The sequence below is a fragment of the Drosophila albomicans genome, chromosome 3 (genome assembly GCF_009650485.2).
Source record: "Drosophila albomicans strain 15112-1751.03 chromosome 3, ASM965048v2, whole genome shotgun sequence".
In the NCBI taxonomy this organism is placed as follows: domain Eukaryota; kingdom Metazoa; phylum Arthropoda; class Insecta; order Diptera; family Drosophilidae; genus Drosophila; species Drosophila albomicans.
In genome coordinates this window covers 2297096-2308936 of record NC_047629.2, presented here as the reverse complement: position 1 = coordinate 2308936, position 11841 = coordinate 2297096, and the positions used below count along the sequence as shown (strand labels likewise).

Below are 11841 nucleotides of genomic sequence, written 5' to 3'. Positions count from 1 at the left end.
GTTTGTCAAATATTTATGAACTTGTGTATATATAGTATTTTACTTTATAAGCAGCGGGTATAATTAATAACAGCAATTCTAAATCTTCTCATGTTATCGATTTAAAATATATTTCACTAAAAACGTTCGTGGTTTTTATAAAATCATTCTCTAAAAATATATATAAATTATGCTATATTTGGTATGCATTCAAAATATACCAAGTTATACAAGATACTGATTTCAGTATCAGTTTTTGCCATACAAACGTATTTGTTAAATAACTTTTACAATTTTTCTCTGATGGCAACCAAATTTTCATATATGTATGTACATATATTCATATAAATACTGTTTGTTGGCACCGGATCCGTGCCTTGGTTGGTGTGCCGTTGCTCGTACTTCGAGCAATCCACTACTCGAAAACAACAACTTGTAGTGGTTCAATATTTGCTGAAATCTTTATTATTTTCATTATATTTCGTACATTTCATTATAATTTCATGTTTTTACTTACATTCGTGCTCTGCGCACACCTTCAAATCCCTATTTAATTGTTAACAATTATTTGCCTCTGCATGGGCTCAAATACAAATTCAAAGTAAATCACGCTGCCGAAATTTGCAGCTGCATTGCTACTTCTAGCGAACGTAACGGTGAAATTCCAATGCATAAAAGAGAATCACCGATTACAAATGCCCAGTAGGAAATGCGCTGGCGAAGCACCAGTAGAAAATTTAGTTCGCCCGCCAACATTCCCCACCCCGTAATTCACTAGCATTCGCGTTGTGTATTACCAATTTTCAAATCTAATTTGGCTAGCTTTACGGCGGGGCGAGTCACAATACCTTCTGGAGTGCGCACTACGGCACTCCGTACCTGACCGTCTCTCGATCGGTGAACATCTACCACAACTCCTTTGGGCCAGCTGTTTCGTTTGCCATTCTCATCTGCGATAACAACAATGTCATTCACGGCGATCGAATCTGGCGGCGGTTGGAACCATTTGGTACGGCGCGTAAGCGTTGGCAGATATTCTCGAATCCATCTTTTCCAGAACTGATCGGCTAACTGGCTCGAAATTCTGAATCCTTTGGCAAGCTTGTCACCGTTATGGATTTTGCTGTCTCGTTCACGAATTCCACTAGAGTGGCCCAAGAGGAAATGATTCGGTGTAAGCGCTTCTGAGTCTGCCGATTCCAGTGGTACATATGTGAGTGGGCGTGAGTTGAGAATACCCTCCACATCAGCCAACGCAGCACGAAGCACTTCTTCTCGCAATCCACCAGGCGGCAAGATCTCCGTTAGAATGGACTTTGTTGAGCGTACCAATCTTTCCCATGCACCGCCCATGTGCGGTGAGCCTGGCGGAATGAACATGAACTCCATTTCTGGGTATTTGGTCTCCACATCCCTGGTCGATATACGCTCCACTTCATCTTTTAACACTCTACTCGCACCTCGGAAGTTAGTCCCATTATCGGACATCATTCGTCGCGGGCAACCACGTCTCGCTATAAATGCCTTTAGAATACAAAGAAAAGAGTCGGTTGACAGTGACGTTGCGATATCCAGGTGTACGGCACGAATTGTGAGGCATGTGAACAGAACACCCCAGCGCTTCTCGTGCCGTCGTCCAACGATGATGTCGATGGGCCCAAAGTAATCCACTCCTGTATAGGTGAACGGCGCCATGTGGTGCGCCAAACGCTCGCGCGGTAGACTTCCCATTTCTGGAGGCCTAGGACGCGCGCGCCTCATCCGGCATGCTGGACAAGTTTGAGAAACCTCTCTCACCAAGGCTCTCAGACCAAATATCAGGAACTTTTGCCGTAGTTCATTGACCATGATCTCGTCGTACAGATGATGGTACCGGCGATGATACGACTCAACCAGCAGAAATGTAAATCGATGTCTTCTTGGTAGGATTATGGGTCGCTTTAGGTTTACTTCGACTCCTTCTATTAGGTCGATTCTTCCCTTGACGCGCAGTATGCTCAGCTCGTCCAAGTATGGAGAGCATTTGAATAGCTTGCTCTTCCGATCCATAATACTGCTTCCCGTTCTCAAGCATTTCATCTCGCTGAAATACTCGGTTTCCTGGCACACTCGTATTAGAATGATATCCATCTCGATTGGCCGCTCAAGTAATAATAACTTCTTCAATTCCGATCCCATGCTCTTCTTGAAAATTGATCGCAAGAAATCCAATACTCGTAACTGTGCGGCTCTTAATCTCTCCAGTTTGCTGAATCTTTCTGGGTCTGGTGAGATACAGCTCAAAGGTGACATGGCTTCCAATTGCTCTTCGACGTGTTGCAGAATAGTGTTGCTATGTTGGCTCACATCAATGTTCATCTGCGGCCACTGAGAGTCATCCGAATATAGAAATTCAGGCCCTCTGAACCACCTATTCGCTTCGTTAATGACAGGCGTTCTTGTCCATTTGGTACCATCGTCGGCCACATTTTGCGCTGACGGGACCCATCTCCAGTTACTCACATCTGATCCTTCTAAGATTTCGCCAATGCGGAGTGCAACAAATTGGTGAAATTTACGAACATCCGAACGTATCCAGAATAGAACGTCTCTAGAGTCTGTCCAGAATACTTTCTTGTCAACGTGTACTGACATTTCAGACTCGATACATCTGGCCAACCTCAGTCCCAAAACAGCAGCCATGAGTTCCATGCGAGGTATCGAAATTGGTTTCAATGGAGCAACCCTTGTTTTCGACGCTACAAGGCTGCAATGAACTTGATCGTCTACTTCAGCTCGGATGTATACGACGGCAGCGTATGCATTAACACTTGCGTCTACAAATGTATGCATTTCCAGACATCTAGCTGCACTAACTCCTTTCAAACATCGGGCTATACGCAGATTGTTTAACGTTGGCACCAAATCCAACCAACGACGCCAGTCTGCCTCGTCTTCTTCTTTGAGCGGCTCATCCCATCCGACTCCACTCCTCCATATATTTTGCAGAATGATTTTTGCGCGTATGTTGAAAAATCCAACAATTCCAAGGGGGTCGAATATGGTCATAATCATGCTCAGGACGCGGCGTTTAGTTGGCCGACCATGCAGAGCCTTTGCGATCGTATCTGGCTTCACCATAAACGTTAGACAATCTTCTCCAGGTTGCCACCACATGCCCAGAACCTTTTCCGCACCAACGTCTGGGTAACAAATTGGCTTGTCCAACATGTCATATCTATTCTCAAGAGCACAGACCACTGCTTGAGAATTGGATGTCCAGTGTCGCATGTCAAATCCTCCATCAGCATGAATTAGTTTTACAGCCTGGGCCAGCTTTGTCATCTCAGCTACTGAGTCCACAGACTGAAGCCAGTCATCGACGAAAGTGTTGCCGCAAATGGCTTTAACGGCCTCGGGATATTCAGCTTCATATCGTTGAGCATTGCGTTTCAAAACGTAACTCGCCAAGGAAGGTGAACACGATGCTCCAAAAGTCATAACTTGCATGACATATACCTCCGGTGGCCGTTGCGAGTTTCCATCACGCCAGAGGAATCTTTGAGCTGCCTGATCCTCTGGTCGCACCCTCACTTGGTGGAACATTTCGCGTATGTCTCCCGAAATAGCAATTGGGCGTTCTCTGAAGCGTATTAGAATGCCCATCAATGATGCAAGTGTGTCAGGACCTTTTAGCAGGCAGTCGTTTAGAGACACTCCTTGGATCTTCGCTGCGGCGTCCCACACTAAACGTGTCTTCTTCTTGTTAGGGTTGGTGACGGTAAAGATAGGAAGAAACCATGTTATATCTTTACGCGCCAACTCACTATCATCCAGGCGTCTGATGTAACGATTTTCCTTATAGTTTTTCATCGTCGTTAGCATGAAATTGCGTAACTGCGGATCTTTCGACATTTTCGATTCGAGACATTTTAGTCGCTTAAGACACATTTCATAGGAGTCAGGCAAGACCACTTTGTCGAATCTCCACAGTAATCCAGTTTGCCACCTTTTCTCGTCTGCCAAGAACGTTGTCGTTGCTTCCATGATTTGCATCGATCGCTCATCGTCTTTGGATCGTAATGGATTGATCGTAGCGACAATTCCCAATGATTCCAAAGAAAAGTACTCTTTCAATGCAACATCCAAACTGGCAGTCTCACTACATTGGCAAATATGTAGCAGGCGTGGAATCGATGAGTATTCCTTTGCTGAGCGGCCGTAAACAGCCCAGCCAAGCCTGCAACGTGCTGCAATCGTCGTCGTCTTCACTTTCATGCAACTCCAGCGGAATAGTCCACTTAATGTTGTCGAGTCCAATGATGATTCGTGCTCGTACGTTGGAATAGGGATCTATAGGCAACGTACAGAGGTGACTCCGAGACTCCAATAATTGCTGTTCGAGGCTTTGCTCTGGTAGGTCGAGATCAGACACTGTTCGCACACTTTTCAGAGTGTATCGCTGCGATTCCATACTCGTAGTTGATACAGTGATGTCCAACGATTGCGAATTGTTTTCAACCTTAGAAACATCACCTGTCCATTTCAGGCACAATTGAGTTGCCGGTCCTTCTAGCTCGAGCTCGTCAGACAAGGATCTTTCAATTAAAGAACAAGCAGCTCCTTCATCGGCCAAAGCAAATGTTTTCACAGATTTGGATTTGCCGTGGATCGTTATCGGGATATAGCGAAAGAGAGGGCTACTCGCCGTCTTTCCATGAAACATGATTGAAGACTCCTCCTTGTTGGCAGATCGAGGCACTGTTTGCCCAGTCAGCTTTCTGCCATCATTGCCTGCGGCGGTATGCAGCAGTACGTGGTGAATTGATTTGCATCCATCGACGCCACAGGTTTCTTTAGCTTTGCAGTTTCGTACCAGATGCCGCCAGAAACAACAGAAACATAGCCGTTTCGATTTCACGAACTCCCAGCGCTGTTTAACGTTCAATTCTCGAAAGTCGACACATTCCGACAATCGGTGCGTGCTTCCACATTTTGGGCATGTAGTCTTCTCTGATTCTCCATGATGCTGTCGCTGTTGAGTCTCGTCATTGTTGTCACTAACACTGTGTACAAACAGCCTTTCCTTTGAAGCTTTGGCTGAGGTCGTTCGTCCGACATCATACGGAGTTACCATACTGGCACACATTGCCACATTAAAAAGCCAATTGTCGAATGTGGCCATGTTGACGCTTTGATTTGCCAATCGGTGTCGACCCCAGTCCAACTTCATACTGCTCGGCATCTTTGCGACCAATTCGTTTAACAAGACAGGATCATGCAAAAAGTCATGAAGACCCAATGCAGACATGGTTGCGCAGTAATTTTGGACAGCAAGGGCAAGTCGAATGACGGAGTCCAAATTATCTGCCTTTATCGCTGGCTCGTCTCTCAGTTTTCCTTGTAACGCGGCGTGTACTATTTCTGGTCGGCCATACAGCATTCTCAATGTTCCAATTGCATACGGCACTGTATCTGGCACCATCAATTTTCCGCGTACCGCTTCCAGTGCCTGGCCCTTAAGACACTTCTGTAAGCGTATAAGATTTTCCTCGTTACTGAATCCACATCTTTCCGTAGACTGCTCATAATTGCTAATGAACAGCAGCCATTCGTCAGGCTTTCCAGTGAAAGTAGGTAGATCTCGGCTGATGACATGTCGTGCATTGATTTGAGCGGCCGTCAAAGGCCCACTCCTAGCCAATGAATTGGCAGCGTGCATGTCATTCGGTTGTTGAAGATTACTGGGCAATCCCATTGATCCCGGCTGTGGCAATCCATTGATTATACCACCCATCGCTGCTGCAGTGTTCGCTTGATATGGCATTGTCAATCCTCCACGAGATGAATCCATATGGAGCTTGTTGACCACCGTGCCATATCCCGAACTATCAAAGTACATTTGTGTGTTTGCCGGTTTATGCTGGATAGGAGTTGATGAACTCGACGATGTGCTGATTCCATATGACGAAGATGAGCGGCCTATATTTGCTACTCCATTGCGCTCAAAACCCGCGACAGCTGCCTGCACATTAACGGCTTCATGTAAACCATTGGCAGGTCCAATTGGATCTTGAGGAGCAGCTCCATCTAATTGCTGACCATCACTCGTCATCTCTTTTCCAGGCACGTGTTCCTCCCGATTTGCCATAGTCGTGGTTGAGGTTATGTCACGACTCCAAATTGCAAACTTTCAAAGTGCTCCACACACAATATGTGTATCTCCAAAAAACTGATATTATTCCAGATTCAGACTGAATGTTTCTGATGAGACTGATTAATTCAGAATGAGACTGAATATTTCAGAATGTTGGCACCGGATCCGTGCCTTGGTTGGTGTGCCGTTGCTCGTACTTCGAGCAATCCACTACTCGAAAACAACAACTTGTAGTGGTTCAATATTTGCTGAAATCTTTATTATTTTCATTATATTTCGTACATTTCATTATAATTTCATGTTTTTACTTACATTCGTGCTCTGCGCACACCTTCAAATCCCTATTTAATTGTTAACAATTATTTGCCTCTGCATGGGCTCAAATACAAATTCAAAGTAAATCACGCTGCCGAAATTTGCAGCTGCATTGCTACTTCTAGCGAACGTAACGGTGAAATTCCAATGCATAAAAGAGAATCACCGATTACAAATGCCCAGTAGGAAATGCGCTGGCGAAGCACCAGTAGAAAATTTAGTTCGCCCGCCAACACTGTTGTTATTATTATAAATCACAACTTTAAACTTGGTATTCTTTTTTTTCGATTTTCCGGGGACATTATTTATTTCTCCATCTCTTATAATCTCTGAGATCGAGATGCTCATTTGGACGGACGGTCGGACACAGAGACTGCCAGACAGGCAGACAGACGGACAGACAGTCAAAGTTATATCGTGTCGGCTGCTAACGCGGATCAAGAATATATTTTATATAGTCAGAGATGCCTCCCTCTGCATGTTCCATACAGTTGCTAGAAGCACAAAGTTATGATACACTTCTGCCCTATGGGTAGAGGGCATAAAAATATTTCAGCAACGTTGAACATACGAATGTATATTACACAAATCGTTTGATTGCTTAAACAAATCTCATAGTCAAACTCGTGAGTCTGTGATCAACTACTTATTATGTTTCTTCAGAGAATATCGAATTCTCTACCCGAATTACCCGAGATGTCACATAACAGCAGCTGCCACATTAATAATAATAATAAAAGAGTAAAGTAATACTAATAATAATAAAATAATAAAGTACTGTTGAGATACTCCAGATTAGATAGTTGACTGGTACATTAGTCTCTCTAGAAAGAACGAGTTTTCAATAATAAAACAATAAAGTGTTGGCTTATCAGCAGTAAGATGATGTTGACGTCTACTTGAATCTCTATCAGTTCAGACACAGTATGAGACTTCGACACGAGCCAAAGTATTTTTACTCGATGCGTCGAACTCATTCAGCTTATTTCATTGTGTCGCAAGTGCGATGCGATTGCTCGACTCTGAAAGACGTATGAAAACTGATTGTGCTTGAGAAGAAAACTCAAAACATAAACAAATGTGAATATTATAATTCATTTAAATAATTCCACAAATCAATTAAAGTGAGTGTGCAAACTAAATACAATAAAGTGCAATTCGCAACTTATGAAATGTATTTGATAATTCAATTGTAAACATTCGTTTGAGTTGCCACCAATAAAAGTGTATGCAATAAATAAATAAACGAAACAAAGTACACTAAAGTGCAATTTACATAAACGAGACAAAGTATACTAAAGTTTAGTTTATTTTCGAGGTCTTCATCAACATCATAAAGAATTAGCTCAGAATTTATTTGGCGGAATCTGCTAATAAATTCAAATAATGCCAATTAAAAAGTTATGCAATTGATTATGCAAAGTCATCAAAGTCTAATAATGTCAATGCTGTCAAAACGGATGAATTCTAGATTAATTTACTATATAGTGTCAAATCAGAAAAAGCTTGGTATACTCCATCAATGGGCATCTTAGTGGGTGACAATGCGAGCCACTTATGCGTGGATTTGTTGGCAGATTTATTATCTACGAGATTTTGTATTTGAGTGTGTGGCACATTGATTGGCTATCCAATTTGCATATAATTTATTTTCAATTGTTGTGACATTTTCTGCTTGCGCAAGCAGCGCCGACACTTGCCTCTGTTGCTCATTGAACAGGTTGCCACAGTCGTGGGAACATGTTGCAAGGTTGCCCGCTGCCTGTTGCACGTTGCCTGTTGCTGCTTGGTTTCTGTTAGTTGCCTGTGTTGATTGTTGCTTGTCGCCAGCAACAAATCTGTGGCCAACTTTCACTCAATTGTCGTAATTAAGCCATCTTAAGGCAGAGTCTCTCTTTCTCACTCTCTTTGCTTCATCGTCAGAGTTACAAAGCGTTTATCTGGTTGCAGACAATAGGTTCATCTAGCTGCTATCTGTGGCACATAGTTGCCGTGCTGCATACTTGTTGCTTCGCTGGCGCACCTTCAATTAATGAATCGACTGACTTCATTTACGTAGAGACCTGGTAAAAGTTGGAAGTTTGTTGTTGCAGCGATCTGCTCACTGCAATTGATACGGATTCTGGCTAAATGGCATTTTAGCCGAATTGCAAGCGAACCTTAATGTGTCAGCTTTCAGGTGCTAATGCTTGGCCAAGTTGTCACGCTAACTGTATCTGTTACCAGCTCAACTGCCGTATGTATCTCAGGCCATACTCGTAACGTGAAACCGGTTCGCTCTTTCGATCAAGTATGAAATCACAATCTTCCGTATTTTAACGCCAGTCTGTTGCAGCTCGCTCGGTGAGTAGAGGCTCCGCTGGGTCGGAATTGTGTATTTTTCAGCTTATTTTAAGTTTCAGTGTGACCCACATTTAGACGAGATATTCTTATTTAAAATCTCAATTTGTTCTGAAGCTACTTAACTTATTCATTAAACATAAACTTATTTGCTAGGAATTAAAAACGAAGCACTAGATTAGAATCTTTATTCGATTCTTTAGATTATTTCGAATTTAATACAATATTTGGTACACTCTAAAACTCTTTATTCACTTTTCTTCTATACTCAAAATTCAACCAATCATTTCTGTATACTCTTTACATATTCGCCTTTACATCAAGATTCCGATTTAACTTTTATAAAAGTGAAAGTAAGAATATGCTGTTTTTTGCAGCACTTTGCACATGTTAAATATCAGAAAATGTTAATCAGCCACTTTTGTGGTGGCATTGACTGAGTTTTGATTTGATTATATCGGCTTCCGCCTTTGGAATTGGTCTTAATATTTATCAAAAGAGACTTATTGATAAATTCAGTCACATAGTTTTAAATTTTATTTCGCATACATTTAGATGTATTTAAATTTAAAGTAATTTTAAATTAAAACCACTTGTTTATTAATAATACACAAATCAATTCAAACGAACTTTTAACTTAAATTTGGACATATTTAACCATAATTATTTCTGCAACAAAATGTTGGTCATTTTAAAAGAATCAACTTTTATTTGAAAAAATGATCAAAGATTTTATTTTTACCAACACAACAATGCCTTTCGCATCATTCTACTTTCAAAATTATAAGCTGTACTTTATTTCTATAATTTTTTTTTTATTCTAACAAAATTTTTATTTATTGTCATTTTAATAACAGGACAAGGCGTAACATAAGTGTAATTTGGATATGGGTGATCAAGCGAAGAAGCCGGTGATTCGTCCGGTTGAGAAGACTGGCGATCCCATAATCTCGCAGATTGGCGACTTCAGGATATATCAGTTCTTCTTCTGTATGCTCGTGTTTTTAAGTAAATTCGGAACAGGATGGCACACGCTGGCACACATTTTCCTTGCGGCTCCGACTCCACTCTCGTGTAAGACTGAAAACGTGACCGATGCCTGCAGCAGTGACTGTGATGAGAGGGAGTTCGATACGAGTGTGTTCAAGACGACAATTGTCACCGAATGGGGTTTGGTCTGCGAAAAGAGATTTCTGTCTAGTTTATCGCAGTCTTTTGTCATGATGGGAATTATGTTTGGCAGCATGTTCTTTGGAATGATAGCGGATCGGTAAATAAATACAAATTACTCGCTCAATTTATATATAATAGTAACTCTATTTACGCAGCTTTGGTCGGCGACCTGCTTTCTTGGGGTGTTGTTTTATGCAGTTGATATGCGGACTCATCGTGTGTTTGTCCCCATATTATTGGTTTTATGTAATATTTAGATTTCTAACTGCCTTCGCCACAGGCGGAACAATGTGCACCAGGTAATTTGTTTATTACAATATCCAATTCTACATATTTTAATTATTGCTTCACACTCTTTCCACTCTTTGCAGCTTTGTGCTGATTATGGAGATCATTGGACCAAAGAGACGTGAATTAATCGCCATTTTATACCAGATTCCTTTCAATGTGGGTCATGCCTCATTGGCAGTCTTTGCGTATTTCATTCGCGAATGGAGATGGTTCCAGTTCAGCGTCACAATATTCTCAGCAGTCTTCCTCATCTACATATGCCTCATACCTGAGTCACCAAGATGGCTCTTTACTACCGGCAGAGTGGATGATTCCATCAAGATTTTGGAGAAGATTGCCAAACGCAACAAGGCGCCAACGGAAACGATTCGGCCCGAGATCGAGGCTGCTTACAAGGTTTTGGCCGCTAGAACACCGGCAAAAAAGGGAACTTTACTTGATCTGTTTCGCACTCCCTACTTACGATTGAAGACTATCTGCATGGCCATCGTTTGGATTGTGGTTTGCATGGTATACTACGGCACTGCTCAATACATTTCCAATCTCGGCGGTGATATTTTCCTCAACAATTTGATTGCCGCTGGTCTGGGAATTCCCGGAACTCTGCTGTGCGTGGTGATGACCAAGTATATGGGACGCAAGATCACAATGATGATCACAAATGCGATCAGCGGTATCGCTCTTTTGCTTCTGGTGTTTTTAGTCTATACGAGCGACAAGCTTCAAGTCATTTGTGCAACATTTGGTCTCTTTGGCGCTTCGATAACATTTCCGAATGCATATCTTTGGGGTGGCGAGATGTTCCCCACAGTTGTACGGTCCAATGGCATGGGACTTTGCTCTATGTTGGGTCGTGTTGGCGGACTTTTGGCGCCACTGATTTGTGATCTGGCCCACATTAAGCTGTGGATAACGCCCCTAATATTCGGCATCGTCTCTATAATAGCGGTAATTGCGACAATTTTCTTGCCAGAAACAAGAGGTCATCCACTGCCTGAAACATTGGAGGACGGCGAAGCATTCGGACGTAAAGAGGCCTAAGTAAAGTGGAGAGAAGTCAAAGAGCACAGCAAATACTGTTAAGCAGATGGAAGATCAGCTGTCAGTAGTGGAAAAGATCTGCAATTAGTACGCAACGTATATTTTAATTGGACAAGACAACAATTGACGCAAATAAAATTTAATGTGAATTCTGGTATAAACAATATTTATTATATAAATTCTAGCTGTAAAGAAACTAATAAAAGGACGAAAGCACTAGCCGCTAATTGGCGCAAATAAAATGTATAGTAAAGAGTCCAAGAATTTAAGAAGTGATCGAGAATGAGAAAGATACAGACAGCGAAAAAGAGAGAGCAACCGCTTGTTGAATGACCTTCAAAGAGAGAAAGAGAGAGAAATCTGCTGAAAAGTTGGAGTCAAGGTTAATATCATTGTCAACTTTTGGCACGCCTCATTTATATGCAACACCCGTGTTGCCATCATGTATGTGCGTCTCACTCTCTCTCTCTCTCCTTCTCTCTACTCTTTGTCCAGCAAGTCAAAAAAGCAGTCGCCGTCGGCACTTGGCAACATGTTGAAGCTTTCATCCAGCGATGCTCAATCGC

General features: G+C 42.2%; 2 protein-coding genes across 2 annotated transcripts; one reads left to right on the top strand and one right to left on the bottom strand.

The window, feature by feature from the left end:
* Positions 1–422: 422 nt before the first annotated feature.
* Positions 423–3349, bottom strand: LOC117571584 (uncharacterized). The gene is made up of 2 exons (XM_034253800.2): positions 497–3349; positions 423–439 (listed from the first exon to the last, which is right to left on the bottom strand). Exon 1 carries the CDS (start codon positions 3301–3303, stop codon positions 754–756), a length of 2550 nt encoding a protein of 849 aa, XP_034109691.1. The 5' UTR covers positions 3304–3349; the 3' UTR covers positions 423–439; positions 497–753.
* A 4105-nt stretch (positions 3350–7454) lies between these two features.
* Positions 7455–11517, top strand: LOC117570091 (organic cation transporter protein). The gene is made up of 4 exons (XM_034251537.2): positions 7455–7554; positions 9628–10040; positions 10099–10242; positions 10315–11517. The coding sequence occupies exons 2-4, from the start codon at positions 9658–9660 to the stop codon at positions 11273–11275; spliced, it is 1488 nt and encodes a 495-aa protein (XP_034107428.1). The 5' UTR covers positions 7455–7554; positions 9628–9657; the 3' UTR covers positions 11276–11517.
* Positions 11518–11841: the final 324 nt, after the last annotated feature.